This window comes from Acomys minous, assembly GCF_964271855.1.
Source record: "Acomys minous genome assembly, chromosome: 11".
NCBI classification, from domain to species: Eukaryota; Metazoa; Chordata; class Mammalia; order Rodentia; family Muridae; genus Acomys; species Acomys minous.
Genome location: NC_140492.1, coordinates 107,403,627 through 107,425,704, shown reverse-complemented (window position 1 = coordinate 107,425,704; position 22,078 = coordinate 107,403,627). Strand labels below are relative to the sequence as shown.

Here is a 22,078-nt window from a genome sequence, read left to right as displayed (position 1 = left end):
ATGTTCGCTATCATGTGCAGTATTGCAATACCATACTTCCTTGCTTGTGTATTCAGTTATATTATTCTTAAGCCAAATTCTCATGAATAGAATTTCTTTGGCAAAGGCATGGGCACAAAACATGGACACATTAATATCATACACTGTAGGCATTAGCCAACATGATATATTCATCAACATTTTCATAACTTATACTCTACACTAAAACTGCCCATAAAAAAAACAATTACTTCTCTATACTTCAAGTTCCCTTGAACTCCCATCATTTTGTTAATTGAAAATAAAAAATAAGTGAAAATTTGTATGACATGTATGTTTTCAACTTTACTATATAGCTAGCCCTATGAAAAAATTAAATATATATTTGTCAGTAATATTCCTTTAAAAATTACTTTTTTGCCAAGTAATGGTAGCACATGCCTTTGATCCCAGCATTTGGGAGGCAGAGGCAGGCAGATCTCTTTAAGTTCGAGGCTGGCCTGGTCTACAGAGTAAGTTCCAGGACAGCCAAGGCTACACAGAAAAACTCTGACTCAAAAATCAAAACACAAAAACAAAATTACTTTCTTATGTCCCTTTTCCGTTTCCTTCCTATTTTCATAATTTTATTGATGTTACATGTTTTACTACTGATTTTAAGAATTGGTTTTGTTCTGTGAGGTAAAATGTTTATTTTGATAAGCCAATGGGCACCATGCACTGACTTATTGTGTATACATCATGTTGGGAAGCTGCGCTGACAGGTTCCTATATATTCCTATATATCCATTTTTCATATATGCATGAGTCTCATTCTTGACCTTTTAAAATTCCACTGGTTCATGGTCTATTCATGAATTAGTATCATACCACCGTAGGGATTAGCCAATATGATATATTCTGAAGTTTCATTGGTGAAAAAAAAAAGCTCTTGTTGTTTTTAATATGTTCTTTACTGCTCTTATATATACTTGAGTTTCAAGTGAGATAATTTCATAAAATTTTATTGAATATATGTTGGTTTTAAATAACTCTAAAATCTTCTCTGTCTGCAGTTTTAAACATTTGTTTTTCAAATCTCATTTCATACTGTTTAACTTCAGCCATCCTAGTGAGAGTCATCACTCAAATATATATGATGTTCTCACAATTTTTCCCTTAGTGAATTAAGTCAACAACTTAGTTAGCTCTAAAGCACAGCATAGCACCTTAACTTTTGTGTATCTAGGACATGAAATTAGGAACACGATGAACGTGTTCCTGAACTCTGCCTCATCCCAATATGGAGGATTATCTGAACCCTTGGGTGCGGCACTAAGGATGTACTCCATAAGCATCCTTCTAAATTAAAGGGGAGGGGTTCTTTCAGGGTTATTTTCATCCTGATATAAGTTTCTGTCTTAAGTAAAGGGGAGGAGATTTTTTTCAGGTTCATTTTCATTCTGATATAACTTTCTCACAAGGTAGACCAGAAGGTCTATTCCCCTTCATAATCACTGCAGTTCCTCTCTGCCCTTATATTTTAAGTTGAATCATAGGCTGCTTCTTATCAGAGGGCAATGGGTACCAGCAGATATTGCAGTATAATGAATATATCATCAGCCTAAGGCTTTTATGGCTCACGTCTGAGTTCCGTATTTGAAAATGGATATGCATCTATTTTTCTGAGAGACAATAATTCCTTTCATAACCTCTGAAATGAACAAAATATCACTGGCTTTGTGTGCTTCATAGATATTATTAAGGGAATCAAATATATCCTGTCTGAGCGAGCTCAAACCTAAATGGCAAGGTTTCATTATTATTTCCACATTAAAATCTTATCATTTATTGAGCACCCATGGAAGCCAAACTTTATGCCAAGTTGTAAAATATCTAAAGGAAGAGACAACATCACCAATAATTAAATTATAGTTGGCAACTCTGAAGTGTAATACACAAAAGAATATTGCTCACTCTTTTGTAGGAAGGTCCCCAAGGGTAGGAAATCTGAATTAAAACATATATTCTTTTTTAAATAATTTAATTAATTTATTCAGATTACAACTCAATTGTTATCCCATCACTTGTATCCTCCCATTTCTCCCTCCTTCCCGCTTTCACTCTATTCCCCTCCCCTAGGGCTATGACCGAGGGAGACCTTCTCCTCCCCTATATGGTCCTAGGCTATCAAGTCTCATCTTGGTAGCCTGCTTATTCTTTCTCTGAGTGCTAGATTTTTTGTTGTTGTTAGAATTTCCAAGCTTTTGAGATTACAATATCGTTATCTAATTTCCCCCTTCCCTTTCCTCCCCTCACCCTTTCCCATGTATCCTCCTTTCTCATTTTTTTCTCTTTATTTTTTTAATAGAAAATAAAATCCTTTCTCATTTTATTTTTTCCCCTTTTTTTTTCTTTATTAATTTATTCTTGTTACATCTCAATGGTTATCCCATCCCTTGTATCCTCCCATTCTTCCCTCCCTCCCATTTTCCCCTTATTCCCCTCCCCTATGACTGTTCCTGAGGGGGATTACCTCCTCCCCCTGTATATGCTCATAGGGTATCAAGTCTCTTCTTGGTAACCTGCTATCCTTCCTCTGAGTGCCACCCCTTTCTCATTTTCAAAGTCATGGTTCTTCTTCTTTAATTGTTGTTATGTGTACATGTGTGTATACATAATACACACATATTCCTAAATATGTAATTACAACCTGCTTAGCGCTTCCTTCCCCAGAAAAGACTATTTCTCTCACTCATGCCCAATTTCTCTTAGTGGTCTAAATAGAAATTCCTTAATTCTTAAAAGAGATGAGAATGGGGTGGTACGGGACAAAGGGAAGGAAATCTAGGAAAAAGAACTTTTCCCCACAGAAAACATAGGTGGTATTAAATACATGAAGAATCTATCTGTGACAAGAATTAGAATGTTTGATGGGTTTGGGTTCAGTGGAATCAGGAGAGGGTGACGTAGTAGGATTTTCTGTGAGTGAAATAGACAGGGTAAACATTCCAACGTACCAGACTCCCAAAGTAACGAGATTTAGATCTTATCTCATAGGCCAAAGAAGTTATTCTAAGATTTCATACAAGGAGCTGCTGCAGTTGGTATCTGGCCTATAAAATAAATGGAAATTAGTGGAGATAGGAGCTGCAGATCACCTGTAGGCTCCTGCAAACGCTTGAGTGTGGTAAGTGTATCACTGAGGGAAGACATGTTATCTCAGAGGTCAAGTTGGAAGCTCTCAGGGGTCTAGAACTATGAGAGTAAAAGATAGCAAGAGAAACCACTGGCTTAATACAATGAGATAAATGATGACACCACACATTGAGTAGATTAATAACGACAAATGTTCACTCGGGTATCAAAGACAACCTTGTGTCTCTGTTAACTGCTCACCTCTCTAATGTGTTGTGAGGAGACTCATGGCAGATGCATGTGTGAGTGTGGGGGGGGGGGTCACACAAACTTCGTCAATGAGGTTTTAAAAACTACCATGCAAAAATGCCCTCTTCTCTGGGAAAAACAAATCAGAATTCCTATTTTTAAATGTAGAAAATGTTCCTTGGAGTAAAAATAACCACAGCATGATTTGAAATATACCACAATGCTATTTGGTATAATTCCTTAGCAATGTTGCTGATACAAGCTGGGACTATAGAATTTAATCTATAGATGTACATACATATTAAATATTTTCAAACCTGAACTAATAGGCTGTGTGAGATGGATGCAATTTTAACCATATTAGACTTAGGATACTTGAATAATTTAAAAAGCATTAATCTTTTTAAATATTTAATTCATATAATATTTAAGGAACTTTTTCAAGATGCCTCTCTAAATGCTCATTAAACTAGTGGCCAATCCATTACTCTGTGTCAGGGTGTGAGGTGGGTTGAAGTATAAGAAACTATTCACAAAGGAAAATGAAAAAAATTTTTCTGAAGTCACATTTTACTAACATCTGAATACTCCATTTACTTACAAGTACATGATATGGTAATTTTATGGTAATTAGACATTTTTAGTTTTAGGCTATCGGAAGGTGAGAACATTGGTTTGTTGAAGGGGGGCCGCAAAGCCAGGCATGGTGATGTATAACTGTAATCCCAGCAGGCAATGGGGATCAGGAGTTCAAGCCAGTTTCAGATTTGTAATGAGTTCAAAGCAATCCTGGGCTGCATGAGACCCCATGTCACAATGAAACAAAGCAGAGCAAAACAGATGGCCACAACGTATAACATGTAAATTAATTGTCGAGAGATATGGAAGGTGTAAATTGCACATTCGCTTCTGCCAAAAAACCATTTGAGTAATTAAACATCTCAGGACACAATTCTTCAAGAGTAAGTGAAGGGTAGTGATCAGGTAGGTTGCGTTAAGTCCTTTCTCTTTGTTTATGGCAAATGGTACCTTCTCCCTGCATTACTGCAGGAAGTGAGCAACTGACGTCAACTTGAAAAAGACAAGAGTCCACAAATAATTTCATTTTGGAAGACAAATTCCCACTGTCTTCCTTTCCACTTCCTCTTTTAAAATCTGCGTGCCCCCCCCCCCCACACACACACCCCAACTTGCCTCTTGTTCACTAACTCCAGGAAACATGGAAGGTTCAAGTTTCAGAACCAATTGTAAGGTGATAGACTCACAATGTGTCTCCAATTCATTAACATCTCAGAATAGGCTGTCAGAAAAAGGTATTTTAAAAAGCATAGCAAGACAGTCTTCCAGTGGAAGTAAACAAGGAGAAATGTTTAAATTAGTTTTCTTTTTAAAAGTCTATTACTATTTTGGAAACATATAAGAAACATTAAAAATATGAACCACCCCCCTCTCTCTTTTTGAGACACAGTTTCTTGCCTGTCCTGGAACTCACTCTGTAAACCAGGCTGGCCTTGAACTCACAGATTCGCCTATCCTCTACCCCCAAGTACTGGGATTAACGGTGTGTGCCACCACCACCTGGCCAGCCTTTTCTTATAGTGTTAATATTTAATGTTCTTAGATAAAATTTAAATGTGTCAACCTTATACTGGCTACAGAAATTAAAAGAAAAAAATATAAAAATAAGTTTTTCTTCATAAGCCCCCAAACTTGACTTTATTGATACATACAATGTAAATGACATTCTTAACCAATTACTTTTGTAATGTGCAGCTCGAGATTTGCACCACAGACTTAGAGTATCTTTGCACACCTCATTGAAGAAAACTGCTGCAGTAAAAGTCTTTGATGAATCCAATAAAAAACAATGGAGAACAGCTCTCTTAATCCAGAAGAGGAGAGTAAAAATCTGATTAATATTTTATTAGCGGTGGTAGAGTTCCAACCAGGGCTTTGCATATTCTGTGCAAGTTCCCAGTCTTCGTATTGATTTTAATAGTACTGAAATAGTATAATATAAAATTTACTTTCACATATTAAAAGTCCACATATTTACAAACCTAATGTCACATCAGTGTTACAGCACACCTAGATGTATGTTTAGTATAAAAAGAGACTTCAGATGTTTTTCTCTGATGGTCTTAACTCAAATGTCACCTTCATAATATTTACATCTCTGCTTTCTAGAGGTTTTTTTTTAATAGAATCAAAAAATTACCTATAATGTTTGAATCTCCAATCCTTATTGTTTATTAAGAGTTTAGAGTTATTGCAAAGATTGAAATATACAATCCTGATAAAGAAAATGTTTTGCTATATACAGAGAAGTCAACGAGGGAGCTCGTATGAGTTAAACTAAACAGCTGCAGTAATCTGAAGTCTTCTTAGTTGAAATTATAAATGTGGTATACACATTTAAAAGAATATCTTAACATTCTTTTCATATTTCATTTAGTTCTTTTGATAGCACACAGACTTGCTTTGGAATTTTCACTCTTCTAAGTTTTTCCTATATTGATATTAATAAATCTACCTTGTGAAATACATCTTAATACAAAATGTATGTGACACATTCATGTTTCCCATGAAATCAAGTGAAGTGACCATCAATGTCTCAGACCTGTTTCCTTCCTGTTGATATAAAATCCTTCACTGAAACAAGATGCTTCTTTCTCATTGCTTCATGTAGTTTAATTGAGTCTCAAAATTAAGATAATTAACATCTGGCCATGCTTCTGTACAAGATACAAATAGCTTTTTAGAAGCATACATTTCTTAATAACCCATGGCAATCATTCTTTCAGACACTCATGAGGCTTATTTCATACATTAATTTTCACATACAATTTAAATCCCTATTCAAATTATGGTGTGTGTGTGTGTATGTGTGTGTGTGTGTGTATGTGTGTATGCACATACTTGTGCTTTTTGATTCTCTTCTAGAAGATAAATGGAAACAAATTGAAGTGTTTTGATTAGTCTTAATGTCTTTAAACACTAATTCATATTTATTATTGTATGCATTATGCAAAGTAAACTACTACAAAGTTTGCCCTATGTGATAACGGACACTAGATTACTTTGGGCAGGACAAATTGAGAGCTCACATTGCTTCTGGAAGCTTATACTGTCACTTTCAGAATGATTTAAATATCTCCCTTTTTGTTTATCTGGGCTCATACCCTGTAGTACAAATTGATATAAATTTCCAGCATGGTTTCACATATCCTTGATGCTGTCAATTTATGTCAGGAATCACACATGTTTATTTCAGGAAGGCCTTAGCCTTCCTGAACGCAGTCAAGAGACCTGCATTTCAGTCTCCATTCTGGCCCTTCTACTCTATGTGATGTTGAACAAATAACTTGCATCCTCCAGGGCCCAGTGCTCTTGTCTACAAAGTGGAGATAATACAGTTCATCTTTTCATCAGTGGAAGAGCCTACTAAGGTAATAGACATGAAACTACCCTAACACTCCCACTTCCTCTAATGAATAAAACTAATATCCATGTCCCCTCACAAACACATTTGTTTGCAAATGGAATTTTATTCAAGAAAGGATTACATTTGGTGTGTGAACATGTGGGAAATATGTAGCAAGTGACATAAAGAATTTAAAGTCATGAATCCCTAAATAGGATGGCAATAATATATCAGATGAGACACAGTAGAGGCAGCATGCAACTATTGTACATTTTAGCTTTTCTCTGAACCATTCAATAAGGAATTTCAGATATATCAATTAATCAGTGTATGGAGCATAGCAAAAATTAAACTCAGATCAAAAATGCAATGCGTCTGTTCCAATCTTCTTCTTTTTCTCAGTTCTACTCTCCTTAAACAAATCAATTTTATTAAAAAAAAACATGTATCCAATTAAGAGATCTTACAAAAGCAATCAACTCACATATTAAACTGGAATGCTTATTCTTGTTTAATATTTATTAAGGATTCACTAGCCCATTTATTTTTGTATTAATAGGTCAAGTATGCAGAGTAATATCCTTGCCTCCACTCTGTTGTTGTGGACCCATGATATGATGCTGGGTCCCTGGGGAGCCACTGGGCAGCATGACTGCCTCTTTGAATGAAGAGCAAGACTCCACATGTGATTGGACAATGCAAGGATGAAGCTTGCATATTGATTTGTTAATCTCTGCCACCAACATCAGTCATCAGACCTGAATTGAGATTAGCTGCAATTCTCATCTTTTGCATTGAGTAGACACAGTGCTGTCAACAAGGTACCCAAGGAAGCAAGGGAGGAGGAAGAGAACAAGGCAAGCTAAAGGAATGACCACACATAAAGATTAGCACACTGCTTGTCTAGGTGATTCATCTGGAATACAGCACACGGGGAGACGTACCCGCACATGCACATCCCCACACAGGCATACAGTTGGAAAACATCATTATATTCTCATTAGCCCAACCTATTTGCTGTAAGAGCTAGCCAAACAAACCTGGCCCCAGGTTTTCCTGTTTACACAACCAGCGTTAATGTCACTCATTGTCCAGTGTGGGGGCTTGATGTAGAGGCATCAGTGCCTGCCTCATCTAAGGCTACATGACTGTCCTGCTTTGCCAACAAATGTGAAAAGGAACAACTCCTAAAACCCTTGTGTGACTCTGTGTGTGCATGTATGTAAAGTCCACCTCCTCCTGCAGAATCCTCTGTGTGTGTGTGTGTGTGTGTGTGTGTGTGTGTGTGTGTGTGTGTATGTGTGTAGAGAGAGATTCATGGTCTTAGGACCAAACTGGGCCCAAATCAACCTCCACACTTGAGTTAAGAATGAGGTGATTGCTCAGCCGCTGTAATTGTACTTTACACTACTCATTTCCGTGGCATCTATTAAAACTCCCATCTGACTGGCAGTTTCCCTGCCCTTTCTTCCGGAGCACTTTATGTTAAGGGGAAATCACTGTAATCAAATCTCCATGTCTTCCTTGCAACTGAAACGAGGTGCTTTCTCCCTAGGATTGCTCAAGGACCACCATCACACTCCGGGTGTACACACGCTCACACACACCGACGCAGTGTAACTCCCACGGCATCCTCGCTTCCATCCTCCTCTCTCTCTCTCTCTCTCTCTCTCTCTCTCTCTCTCTCTCTCTCTCTCTCTCTCTCTCTCTCCAGGATTGCTGAACATTTTGCTCTAAACTCTCCAAGTCACCCACGTGTTTGCTGTTCAATTTACTTATGCACTTGACAAGAGTTATTCTCAAGCCCTGTGCTGCAATCCTGCGACCAAAGTGTCTCATCCACACCCTGTGCCCTCTCAGGTCAGATCTGCCTGGCTGACCCCTCCTTTCTGGGGCGAGCGGAGCGGACAGATTTATGGGTGGTTTCCAAGCTTGTACTGCAGCCTCCCCCATCCCCAGCTTTCGCGCCTTCACCCTCCCTCCACTAGAAACAAACTGAATTAGGTTTAATGTTACTGCTGGGGTGGGATGGAACCGAGTAGGGAGAGGGAGGTGCATGGCACAAATAAACCGGTAAAACACACACACACACACACACACACACACACACACACACACACACACACACACACACACACACACACACACACACACACACCAGTTAACAATTATACTTTGCTTTCAGGTCTATTGCACACCTGAATTGTATCTTCTAGGGCAAGGACAGACACGCCCCTGCTCACCCTCCCTGAGTTTCTTAAATTTGACCCCTGGATTCCAAGACTGGCAGAGGATTGGAGAAGAGGGGTAGTGAGCCTTTGCATGAATGGGGGAGGGGGCGCTCTCCACTCACCGTCTGAGCCCCTGAAACGACGAGGGCCAGGACATCCTGGATTTCTTCAGGCCGGGCCGGTGACCGGTCTCTACCGCGTAGGAGGTGCGGTCCATGGCACGGCAGTACAGGTAGCGCTCGGTGTCGGAGTAGCCACGGTGCCGGACGCGGCTGGCCCCGCTTGAGGCGTAGCGACCACGGGTAGCTCCGGGCGGTGGCGGGGGTGGCGGCAGTGGGGGCGGTGGCGGTGGCTGCAGCTGGGGCTGGGGCGAGGGTGGCGGCGGCGGGGGCAGGTGGTGATGGGGGTGCAAGAGACGGAACTGGGGCTGCCGGAGCGGGTACTGGTGGTGCTGCTGCTCGTGCCTCCAGAGATGCTTGGGGGCTTTGAGCGCGGCCCCTCCGGAGCCATCGCTACCTTCGTCGCTGCCCGCTCCGGCAGGCACGCTGCTGCCCTCTGCCTCCATCCTGGCCGGCTCCGTGCCCCGCTGCCCCGCCGGGTCCACCGCGCTGGCCCGAGAGCCTCCCAGCTACTGCTGCCGCCGCTTGCCGAGGCAACAGAGGCTGGGCTCCGCTTCCGACTTGGAGCGGCCAGAAAGGCTCCAGGCCACCGAGAGGGGGCTCTGCTAGCGGGAGCGATTACAGAACGCCACAGGGATCCCTGCTGGGTGGCAGAGACAGAGAGGCGCGCCGGTTGCTCCCAAGTAGCCAAGACTGGCAGGCGAGGCTTCTCTGATGGTCAGTTTCTTCTGCCTTCCTCTCTTCTTTTCGTTCTTCAGTCACCGCCAGTGAGATTAGGGACTGTTGGCAGCTAGCTCTTACAGAACCTGCTCTTCGCAGCAGGAGCTGGCTCTTGAGTCTGGGCACCTGAACCTGCTGAAAAGTTGGACAGCTCCCGACTGGCCAGCTGGTGCTATGACTTTCTCCAAAACCACTCCAGCCAGTCAGGAGTCAGACCCGCACTCTGGGTCCTTCCCCTCCCTTTACCCGCGCCTCCCTCCCTCCCTGCTCCTCACTGCCCGGAGGTTTGCTCTTCGCTGCTTGACTAGGTCCTCTCCTCTCACAGAAATGCATTTGATGATTCCTGGCTGGTTCTCAGAGCTTGCAGAAAATGAGCCGCAGGATGCAGGCTTTTAAAGAAAAGAGATTCGACCTGTCAAAGTTGCAAGGAATGCTGTGTTTATCTGTAGCTATATATTTAAAAAGATCTGCATGAAGATCTAATATTTAAGATTAATTTAGTCTAGATCTCTGCTATAGGATTAAATATTCTGTGAATCTTTCCTACAGCAGGAAGAACGCTCACTATTTTCTTCTGGAGATCCTCTACCTAGCATTTTGGTCCTGGAAAAAAGAGCTAGCTGGGAATCAAGATGAACTGTCTTTTGGCCAGTGAGACAGAGCTGAGCTCTCTGACCACACTCAAGCTTGGGGTACCTTTTCCATTACAAACGTCTGGCTATCTTCAACGGTTGCTACCTTCTAAACCTGACTGCAGTTTGCTTTTCTGCCACATTTAACAGAGCAGAGATCTATTACCAAAGCATTTTAAAGCACGCAGTGCCATTATTACACAGACATAGTCACACTTGATGCTACAGTCTGGATTCAACTTTCATCTCTTAGAATTAATATTTTCCTGCAATATCAAATATTTTTAAGACATTGAGATAATTTCAAAGCACTATGGAGACATTCCATGCACTTTTTTGAGATTATTGTGTTACTTAAAGATCACCTCCTCACTATTAATTCTATGATTTGTCATTGCGGGAGTCACCATGGTACCATCCATTATTTGTCAGATAGTTAGAACTCACAATAACTCATTGGTAGCTTAATCATTTTGTTCTCTGCAGAAAGTCATGATGTGATTTGAATATGAAGGAGCCCTTGGAATGTTGAAAAATCCAGTCATCTCTATATAGTGAATGTTCAGTATAGATGCCATGAAGAAAATAGCAATAGGGAAAAGGAACACTATTTTACCACAAAGAGTGTTCAAACGGCCCATGACGTATACAGGCATCTTCTTCTGGGAGTGGCAATAGTTTAGCACTATACATAAGACCCCGCAATAGCTGCAATGGCTAGTCATGTTTGTAAACGTCCCTTTCCTTTAGTCTTCTGGCCTGGGCTTTCTGTTCACATATGTGTTGTGCACAAACTTCGAGAAAGGAGGTCCAGAGAGAAAGGAGGCAAAAATCTTTGAAGCACCATTTTCCCCAGGGAGGATTGAAACTGTATTTGACTGAACACACCCTTCCTTGGAAGACACAAATACGACAATGATTCCCTAGAGGGAATCATACCAATGTCTTCCCAGATGTGAAAAGAAAGAAAATAATAAAGTGTTCTGGAGCACAACTAGGTTTCTGATCCTTTATAATTCTTAGTTTTGTTAACATCAGGAGCCATTTCAAAGAAGTAAACCAATTCCATCTTCCATCTGGGTGCTTCCCACCCACTTCCTTCCCCAAACTATGGTATTATAATATAACCCTATCTAAAACTTCCAACATCTCAGATGCTAAGGGTCAAGAGTTATTTATGATTCCTTTGGCAGATTACACGGAATACCTCAAATCTGACCCACTTCTCATTGTCAGTTTTCTCCTTCCTTGTGACTCAGGAATGTATTCTTGTATCTATAATTGCCATTATGTTTTTAAGTTTTTACTTTGTTTATAGCATATAATTACAAGTCAGGAACTTTTTCAAGGTTGCAGAAACCATTTGACATATTCCTTACTTGTGCAATTTTCAATTTTCCATAATTCACATAGGTTATTGATTTTTAATGGATTGTTCAGTAGAACTGGAGATTGCAGGCTGCCTGCTAATTCATCAGGTCCTACTAATGTGGCCTTACCTATATCATTTGCCTGTAAACTCTGTACAAAATAGGGCCCTCACTATCTTACATAAGCTTATGAGTATTTTAATGAGAATATACTTACTTCAATGATTTAAATAAGATGGTGACAACTAGAAATTTTGATGGTTCTTGGCAGATAGGAATCCTATGTATTATTTTCATCAATAGTCACTTTGCTGTGTCTATCAACTGTGGGGATTTTAAAGGTTGAGTGTTGATTCTTAGACAAGTATTTAAAAACTCTGTCTTGTCAGAATCAGCTGAGTAACTAATTCAGAATATATAGGCAAAGGCTTCTTAAAGTAGGATGATACTTGGGGCTTTACACTTTTGCTAAAGCTGCAAGTAAAATGTGACTGAGAAGCAAGTTTGTGAATCAACACTCTTGCTTGATGAATTGAACCAGTGTTTTAGGAGGATGACCCAATGCTCTTGGGAAGAGGATGTTCTTTGGATATCTTTGTTGATTAGTAACTACTTATCCATCCCAGTCCATCCCAGTTCTTCACTGTATGATTAAAAAACACAGCGGGTGTTAATGGTTCATGCTTGTCATAAGTCTCAAACACCCCCAGCTAAAAACAGCTTAATGCCAAGCTCTCAGGGAAAAAATATAGTTTATCAATTACTCTATTGGCTTTTATGTTAAAAAAAAAAAACACCATGTACTGTTCAAAGTTGAGCATTCCCTCTCTTCCCCAGAAACCCTCTACTTATTAATATTGGGAATCCCCACCAGGCTGAAGCAACACTATATGAAGTTCAGCTGATGCACTGGCTTTCTCTGACTCTGTGCCAGATAAATTACCTTTACCCTAAAATTCTAAATCTGAGAAATCTTTGTGAACTGGTTAACATGGAAGTTCTTGAGTATTTATAATTATTGACCCTAATCTACATCTGTATAAAAAATAGAAAATCAGGTAAACAAATAATGCCTTTTTTCCTGAACAAACTGAACTAAGTGGTAAGTTGGTGCCATGACCACCAAGCAGAGATTACATATTACCCCCTCCTAGTACCAACACATTTCAAGTCTTCACTAATGACAAAATCAATCACGCAATGTGTTGTTATTAGCAAGGGAGAACATTCTTGTCAATAATTCTGGGGAGCAGAAAGATGTCAATTCACAGCTAACAGAAAACCTGCAGCAGCTCTCTTTAGCCCAGGGTACAGAATTAAACAGTATTCTGCAACATCTAAGGGCCAACTTCTACCTTTGTGACAAGAGAAAGATTTAAATAAGACTTTTACTTTGCATATGTTCTATACCCCTGTGTTGTTTCATTTGTCAAGGGGCATCAGCTTGGTGATGATTCATATGAAGTTAGAAATTTTTTTCACTGGATGTTGTGTTACACATGGCTAAACTCTTATCTAGTTGGAAATATTCAAAGTTTTCACAGAAAGCCTTAGATTTTACCCAGGTCCTCACTATTGAGTGGAAATAGGCATCATACATTTCTTTGAGATACAGAGTTCTTAAAAGTATGAACTATCTAGACATATATTAGAAATATACTATTAAAATTTCTATTCCACTTGGTGCAATTAATGTTGAGCTGAAAATGTTGCCTTAAATATGTTTTTGCTTATCATGCTATTAAATCTACATCATTGTGGGAATCTCAAATTGGTGTGTGGCTCACCAGAAACCAATTTTGTAACACCCTAATGGTACTAATCTTCAGGGAAGGCATTGCTTATCTATAAATGCCAATTCTCATGAACACTTTGTTGCTTAGTTCATGAAAATACCCACCAAGAGATAATGCCATCAAGAGCTTTGTGTATTGGGGAAATAATAAGCATCTGACTTTAATTTAGGGATATATATTGATATGTCTGCTGCTGTGGTAGAAAGTTTCTGTTGCTATCACAAAACGCCTGAGGAAAAAAGTGAGAAAAGAAAATTTTATTTTGGCTCATGGTTTCAATACTTTTGGTTCATGGTTGCTTGGTTCTGTTGTTGCTGAGCTTGTGGTCAGGTAGAGTATCATGGTGGGAACTATGTGGCAGAGCAGAAGTACCTACTTCAGGGCATCTGAGATGCATAACATGAAGGAAGGAGACACGTATAAGGTACATCTTCCAAACACATGCATCCAATGGCCCATTTCCTTGAATGAGGACCTATACTATATATCCTAGCATAGCTCAGTAATGTCTTCAAATTATCAGTCCATTAACAGCCTATTTTCATAGTCTGATTTCTCCCCAAATCCTCACCTCTCAGCGTTGTTTGTGTGACCAAGCTTTCAACTCTAAACCACAAGGAAGTATATCTAATTATTAAGGCATCGTGAGTCTTCTCAAACAGTAAATGCCATCTACGTTGATGCCAAGACTACAAGTACATGTTGAAATAGGCTGTTCTGGTGATGTGTGAACTCACATATGACTGTATACGAGTACCAGATATAGAGACTAGGATAAGCAAAAGCATGATAGAAATAAGGGTTCATTGGATATCCAGAAAATGGGGAAAAACATACACAGCTCTGTGAGGAGCAGAGATAGGCAAGTTTTCAGGCACTGAGGCTCTCTGAGGCAGTATAATAACTGTGCTAATGTCATCAAAAAGGAGCCCTTCTGGGTGGTTTGGGTTTAATGTCCATGGTTAGGGATGTGAAATGTATGAGTGTAGAAGGGAAGCAATGACATTTGAGTAGGAAGGAAAAGAATAACCCTCTTCTTCCCGAGAAGATAGTGAAAAGAAGGAGTGTGCTAACTATGAGACAGCAGTGAATTGGCCTACTCTACACAGAAGCAAGTTTCCTTCGTGACATCAAAGAAAGAAAAGGAGCCAGACAAGTACGTTACATCCACTGAACATCTAAGTGTTGACACTCTACCAAATACTTTCATACACTGTTTTGTTTAATTCTAGCAACACTGTTCTCTTCACCTTTTAAGGTTTGAATGTCAGCATGTCTTTCAGCAGAGATTAAAAGAACTATGCCAGCCTCTGTGGCTGTGGACACTTGATACAGCCAATGGAAGCCTTACTCTACTGTTCTTTGATTGTCTGAGTGCTTGTGCACTCACAGGGCAATATTTGCTGAATGCTTAATATGTGCCAAGCATTAAGCTTTAGAGATGCAGAAGACAATTTAAGGTAGAGAAACCTTCTACCTTTCGTTTTTCCTTGGGAACCCACCAAATGAACACTCAAACCCGTAAATATGCCAAGGGCTGCTAAGTACTGGGATGTACACTGAAACAAATCAAGAAATTGGGTCCTGATGTTTGAGTGTGCTCTTTTCTATAGGCTGGCCAAGGATGGTTGCTATGGTAGGTTGTCATCGACAGCGGGAATCTGGAGGCTGTTAGGAGGAAGCCTGCACTTCAGCTTATGGCCAAGCAAGTGCAAAGAAACTGATAAGCTGGCTGTGGATGAGAAAGAGTCTAATCAGCAACGGCCTGAGAGGAAGTGACGTAGAGGCTGTTTGGAAATTAGAATATATCAAAGAGCCGGGCATGGTAGCGCACACCTTTAATCCTAGCACTCTGGGAGGCTGAGGCAAGTGGATCTCTGTGAGTTCAAGGCTAGCCTGGTCTACAAAGCAAGTCCAAGACAGCCTAGGCTATGCATAGAAACCCTGTCTCAATAAATATATGTATCAAAGAGGTCTACTTTGGTCATGATAAAAACTTTAGACTTAATAATCATATTTCTGTAGCTACACACTGTTATATTTTTAAACTTAGAATCATAATACTCACTTAAAATGCCTAGAAAATATTACACTATACAATTTCATTAAAGAAAAGCCTTACTTTATATGTGATAAGGGAGGAAAAGGATGTCTGTGGTGTGTATATATTTACCGTAAGTGGAGAAAATATTCTACTATATTGGAAAAAGATTGTGCTTTGCCAAGAAAAGTCTCATAAGGCTAATCTATAAAGGAGCAAAATACAAGCATTTATGGCTGCATATAATTTTATTGCTGAAATGACTCCAGAAATGATGGACAATTGTACAGCTGGCATATACTTGAAATGAGAAGATGCTTTCAAATCTCTCAGAAGATGTCACAGAACATTTAAAGTGTTTTGTGACACTTTAAATTAATTACTCAGGTGCTAAATGTCCATCTGTGGAAATATTCCTACGAGCTGACTTTTTAAGAAGGATGTTTAAGCTCTGGTATTTGACAGTGAAAAATTTAATAAGAATCAGTATTCCTTGAAATGTTGGTCTCAGTGAGGTATAACAGAAGGTACAAAAGAAGCTGCTGCTATGAAATCAGGACCAACTACCAATGGCCAAGTACCTAGATTCTTAATTTATTTTAACCAGACATGAACTCTTAGCAATTTGAGATGCTGAAGAGCAAGGGGACAGGCATTAACATGGCAGTGTGTCTGAAAACATTTATTCATTTAAGAAAACGGAAATTTAAAGTAATGATTCTAAATTTGAAAAGGAGACAGATGCTGTGATTAGCAAATATTTCAGAACTGAGGTGCCCTAGCCATACATACCAGGGGACTGCAGTTCACAGGGCAGTTACTTACGTAATGTCAGATGCCTGTATGGTGTCATCCCCTAAACTCGAGCCCTTGGCTATCTGTACTCCCAACCTGTGATCTTTCTTGGATGACAAAGGGGATAAACTAAACATAGACCTCTGAACAGCAAAATGTCAGTGGATGGGTCATTCAGTGCTACCAGTGGATGGACGGTATAGCATTTCAGCTGATATGATTATGTTCTCATTCGATATGAAGCCACTCATTCACTGACAGTAGCAGCAGTGTATCGTGATGTCCCTATACTGGAGGGTTTCTTTTCTATGTGACACATAAACACACATTGAGAGATTGGGTGAACAACACTGTATTAACTCTTAGAACCTGTATTCACCAAAAAACGACCAAGAAAGCAAGAACCCAGGAGATGACATTGCTCATGGCATGTAGTTTGCAAAGGGCTGTCCCAAGATAAATATTCCTCTTTATCGCCGAATATTGAAAAACTGAAATATTCTCAGATAACTCTGCAGAAGAGGAGAGAAAATGGTGGTCAAGCAGAAGAAACAGTGATCCATATCATCATCAATCCTATATGGAATACTGGGGATTTTTATATCTATATTTCAGCAAAAGGAGCTATACAATACATTTTGTAAAGATATAGAATAATGGAAACTCTTCTATATGGGTAATAGCAAACACATTGCTACTACCTTCCAAATATAAGCATTCACATACAAGTTGATTCACGGTTCTACTCCAGGGCTTATAGCATAAAAAAATGTCTTACACACAAACTCAGCTAGGGATATATATGTCGTCAGTACTATAACAAACCATGGAACCAAACTAAATGTTAAGCAACAACAATATTAAAATAGATTTTGTATCATGAAAGAATATGTGACGAAATGGGCAAATATTAGACATTTTTGTTCAGTGAATAAAGCAAGTGACAGAAGATGACCTAACACCATTCTTATGAAACCAAAATCAAGAAAAAGAAAGGAAACAAACAACCATATATGGTAATACATCATTTAATTCCAGCTCTTCCCAGGCAAAAGTGGCAGATCTCTGTGAGTTTAGCCCAGCCTAGCATAGTGAGGTGACAGAACAGCCAGGCCTATATGTGGAGAGCCTGTCTGACAAAGAAAGAGGAGGAAGGGAAGGAAGAAAGGTGATGATGATGATGATGATGATGATGATGATGATGATGATGATGATGATGATGAGCAGGAGAAGGCAGAAATGAAATATTAAACCCAAAGCTACATCTTGGTGCAGTATTTCTTTTCTCAAACTAGCATCCAGGGTCATTAGTTATATAGGAGAGGCTGAAGGTCAGTATTACGATTATATTATTTCCAGGCAAAGCACAAGTGACAGATGTTTAAATCACACTCAAATAATGATGCTTTAGTAAATACATATGTCCGTGACTTTTATTAAAGTTATTTAATAATCAAAAGGTTATACAGTTCACCAAGTCACAAATGATCTACTACCAAATAAAGAAGGAAAAGGCGGTATGTGGGAGAAGAAAGGAGTTTACAGGTGGAGACAATGAATTGACAAAATCGCAGCTCATGAATTATGGACTATGCAGCATTATCTTGCAGATGCATTTGCATATACTAGATATTGTATAATAAACATAGCAGTCACCATCAGAATCTCCATAGGGCAGAAATCCTTCATCGTTACTAATAGAACAGACCAAAGTGAGAGCCGTAGGAGGAAGCGGCATGCCTGGTGATGTTTAATACTCAGTGCCTAGAAGAGAAAGCTGCGGGCCATTTATACATTCCATTTTTTGTGTCTTTGCCAAATAAAACCACTGAGCAAACTTTCCAGACTATGGTAACATAAAAATAAAAAGTGAGAAATCAAAATAGGACTCCAATACAAAAATATAATTATGGCATTTAAAATAGAATCTGTCAGGGCTGGAAATATGGCTCGGCAGGTAGGAGCAGTGACTGTTCTTCCATAGGGCCTTGGGTCAATTCCCAGCATCCACAAAGTGGCTCACAATGGTCCGTAATCCAGCCAGCCAGTCCTAGGGGCTTGACAGGCACATATCTGAGTACAGACAAACATCCAGATTAAATAAATAAATAAAAGTAAATAAATAAGATTTTAAACTATAATATATACTCCTATCAAAAGTTAGTTTTAAATGAATCCTGAGTTAAAATATAATAATAATAATAATAATAATAATAATAATAATAATAATAATAATAATAATAATAATAAATACCCTTGGAAAATCTGGAGTACAGAACAGGAAACTGCTCCATTTTTCATCTTCTTATCTCAGAACATGTATATCCCTAAATATCTACTCCTCATTTCCCCTGAATATCGAAGCATAGCTGTCATAGAATCAGAACGTTACTTGATTACTTTGATTCTTTGATTACTATTCTGCAAACAGTAGAGCTTGCAGGGAAGGGAGGATCAAGGATGGAGGTGGAGCACACACTTAATACCTCACTGCTCTAGAAGAAAGAGGCAGGTCCCTCAAGGGTGGAGATAACCAGTAATTACTGGATCTCTTCTAAGCAGACATCGTTCTCCCTGGGTTTCAAGAATTACCTCAGTAAAGGCCGAGAGGTACTGAGAAGACACTGCCGTATCCCAGGCACACGGTGGGCATGGGCAAAGCCGGGCTGTGTTTCAGACTGCCTCGCTCAGAGCTCATCTCCTGCGTGGGTATCTCTTGCTTGTCCCTCCACAACACAAGCACCTATAATAACAGGCCTTGAGCCCCCAGACAAGGAAATGTTCAGGTCAGAAGGTGGAAATAAGCCCCAGAGAGAAAGAACTTGAATCCCTGAAATGTATGTGGGTTTTGCGCAGTCTTCTTGTAAGTTTACTAAGTCAGGTTTATGAGAATGTGCACACGATGTGATTTTATAAGAATTGAGCAACGCAATCAGTTCTATATAGTAGACATTAATTTTAATGCTTTCCTTTGGTGTTCCTGCCATTACTAACTGAGACTATCTGTGTAAAGGCAGGACTATCTTTATTTCAGAGGTCATGTAACATACCGTGATAGTCTGTGTCCTTAAAACATATGTTACATATTTCATATATGTATATGTAATAACTTTTGTTTCTCTTCTCCCATTAATCAGATGGTCATTGCATAGAGGGCTGGCAAGCCTTCTAGTTACTCCTACTTGGAACCTCTACTATTAGAAATAGGGACTACTCTCCTGTGTTACAGTAACAAAATCAGTTCTTGAATTTTGAACCAAGTTTAAACTCCTTAACCTTCCAGAAGTCTGTGGATACATTTAGATAACTATCCAAAGCAACTAAGCTTAATTCCTAATGTAGCTGTACCTATTTGTGATTGGAAGGTGGAAGCTCATTTATCATTCAATCACAAAAGTTTTACCTTGGATGAGAACCAAAGTGTGACTTATCTGTGGTGCCATAACTCTTCAAGATCTAAAGTAACTAACAGCTCAGGTCAGTTTCAAGTGCTCAGTCCTTCTGGGAATGCATTTTTATTCCAGAAATTAGGATCAGTTCTGGGGCATAGCCACAAACTAACATGGGAGGAATTTACCTCATTTGTAAATGCAGCAGTTTTAATAACTTAGTACTTTTTAAAGAGCAAATGCATTATTTATTTCTATTCAGTTGTTACATCTTCATGTGTTTTATGAGTAGAATATTAGAAAATAATAACTTCAAGAAAAGAAAAATGTGCATATAATTTAAAAGCCAGCTGGAGTCTAACTTATGCTCACTCTGGTTTCTCAGAGATTACACAGTGATGCAAGGATTTTAAAACGTCATTACATCCATTCATTATTGTTGTTGCTGTTGTTGCTGTTGGTGGTGGTGGTGGTATGTATTCAGATATGTACTTAATTCCACAACACATACTTGGAAGTCAGAGAGCATCTCAAGGTAATTGGTGCTCTCCTCTTTTCATGCATCCTAGAGGTCAAACTCAGGTCATCGGGCTTGGCAGTAAATGCCTCTACTCACTAAGCCATCTCACTAGCACAAGATTTCGTTTATTTAAATCAATATAGTTTTGACACAGTATATGGAGGATAAAGAAGTCCATAAGTGACTGTTTTTACTAGCATAGCGCTACCATTAAAATGCACCTCACATCCGTGGTAGGATCTTGCTAAGGTTGAGTAGTTTTCCCCTTTGCTCAGTGCATTAGAAAACAGCATGTTTTCTTCATGCATAAATAATAGAAACATCCTTATCTGAACACATTAAAATTTTCAGAATGCCTTGTGGAGTGTGCTAAATGTAGCTCTATATTTTATTTGCAAGTGGTTTCTTGAAGTACCAAGATGCTTAGTTGCTGACCAACTACAAGCTGCAGACTAGGCTAATTTACCCACCTCTTTCTCAACATGTCAAGTAATCTGCATGAGATGAATCTATTCAAAATAGGCAAACTGAAGTCTCACTGTAATTAAATGGTACAATTGTGCATTAAAAATATTTTTCATGGCTTTTGAGAGAATGGGTACTGTATGCAGAAAGTTCTAAGGCTTTCTAGGTGTCTTGTGGAATGGTTTACATTACCCTACTCCTCAGGTTTTATTCATCAAGGAGGATGATAATAGATGCAACTGTGCAAAGTTACTGTAAAGATTAAATAAAAATACAAAATGCTTAGTACAGTATATATTACATATGCCCATATATGATTTCATTGTATAATGTATCTACGCATCCTTCCACCTATGTATCTATGTATTTATCTATCTGTCTGTCTGTCTATCTATCTATCTATCAATTTATCTAGTATTCACTATTTTTATGTTACTCTTGTTGGCATAATGTTCTTGTGGACTGTGCAGTTTACCCTTGTTCATTCAAATGCTAATTTCTCTACCCCACTATCTAGTTTCAGTTAAGACATTGCACTGCGAAGTGTTTTTTCTAAATATCTGTCTCAAGTCTGTGTAAACATGTCACCATTTGTTCTCTTTGTTGCCAATAAAAGCCAACTAGCCAATGCTGAGCAATAACAGAGAATAGGGTGGGACATCCTGGTCCAGTGAAGGGAAGAGAAAGAACAGGAAGGAGAAAAGGGATACATATGGAGAGGACCAGAAAACACCAGGAGGAATGAGCTAGGCCTAAGATATGAGTAAAAAGCAAGTATAATGTGGGAAATCTGAATGGGAGGAAATTATACTAGCTTGGAGGTTTAGGATGGAGTAATTATTGCATAGCATTTTGTTATAGGCTAATTAAATATATCCTAGTCCCTCTGTGTGGTTATTTGTGTGTAAATCTGGTCAAGGAGTAACTGCTGATTTATTAAAAATATAAATCAATATTAAATATTAATAATCCTTCAACATACTTTTATTTGCTGTATGCCTAATATTTTCACTCACTCAAGCCAAAATTAGGATTTTTGATCTATTTGATATTTGGTTATTATGACATAGATGTATATAATAAAAACTAGGTTCCAGTGTTTTCTAGGCATAAAACTTTAGTCCTCATTAGCAAAATAATAATAATAATAATAATAATAATAATAATAATAATAATAATAATAACAATAATAATAATAATAATCTTTCTCATTGAAAGGTTATGATTAGCA

At 38.9% G+C, this 22,078-nt stretch overlaps 1 protein-coding gene across 8 annotated transcripts in view; it reads right to left on the bottom strand.

Annotated features, from left to right (window-relative positions):
• The window catches only part of PDE4D (phosphodiesterase 4D), a 1,423,826-nt gene that overhangs the window by 809,748 nt on the left and 592,000 nt on the right, over positions 1-22,078 (bottom strand). Inside the window, exon 1 of one of the 8 annotated variants that reach the window (XM_084801373.1) lies at positions 9,123-9,976. The exons of the other annotated variants lie outside the window; for them this stretch is intronic. Within the exon in view, the coding sequence (XP_084657499.1) occupies positions 9,123-9,565 (443 nt within the window). The 5' untranslated portion in view covers positions 9,566-9,976. Of the gene's footprint in view, positions 1-9,122; positions 9,977-22,078 lie in introns of those variants that run through there. 8 annotated transcript variants of the gene reach the window in all.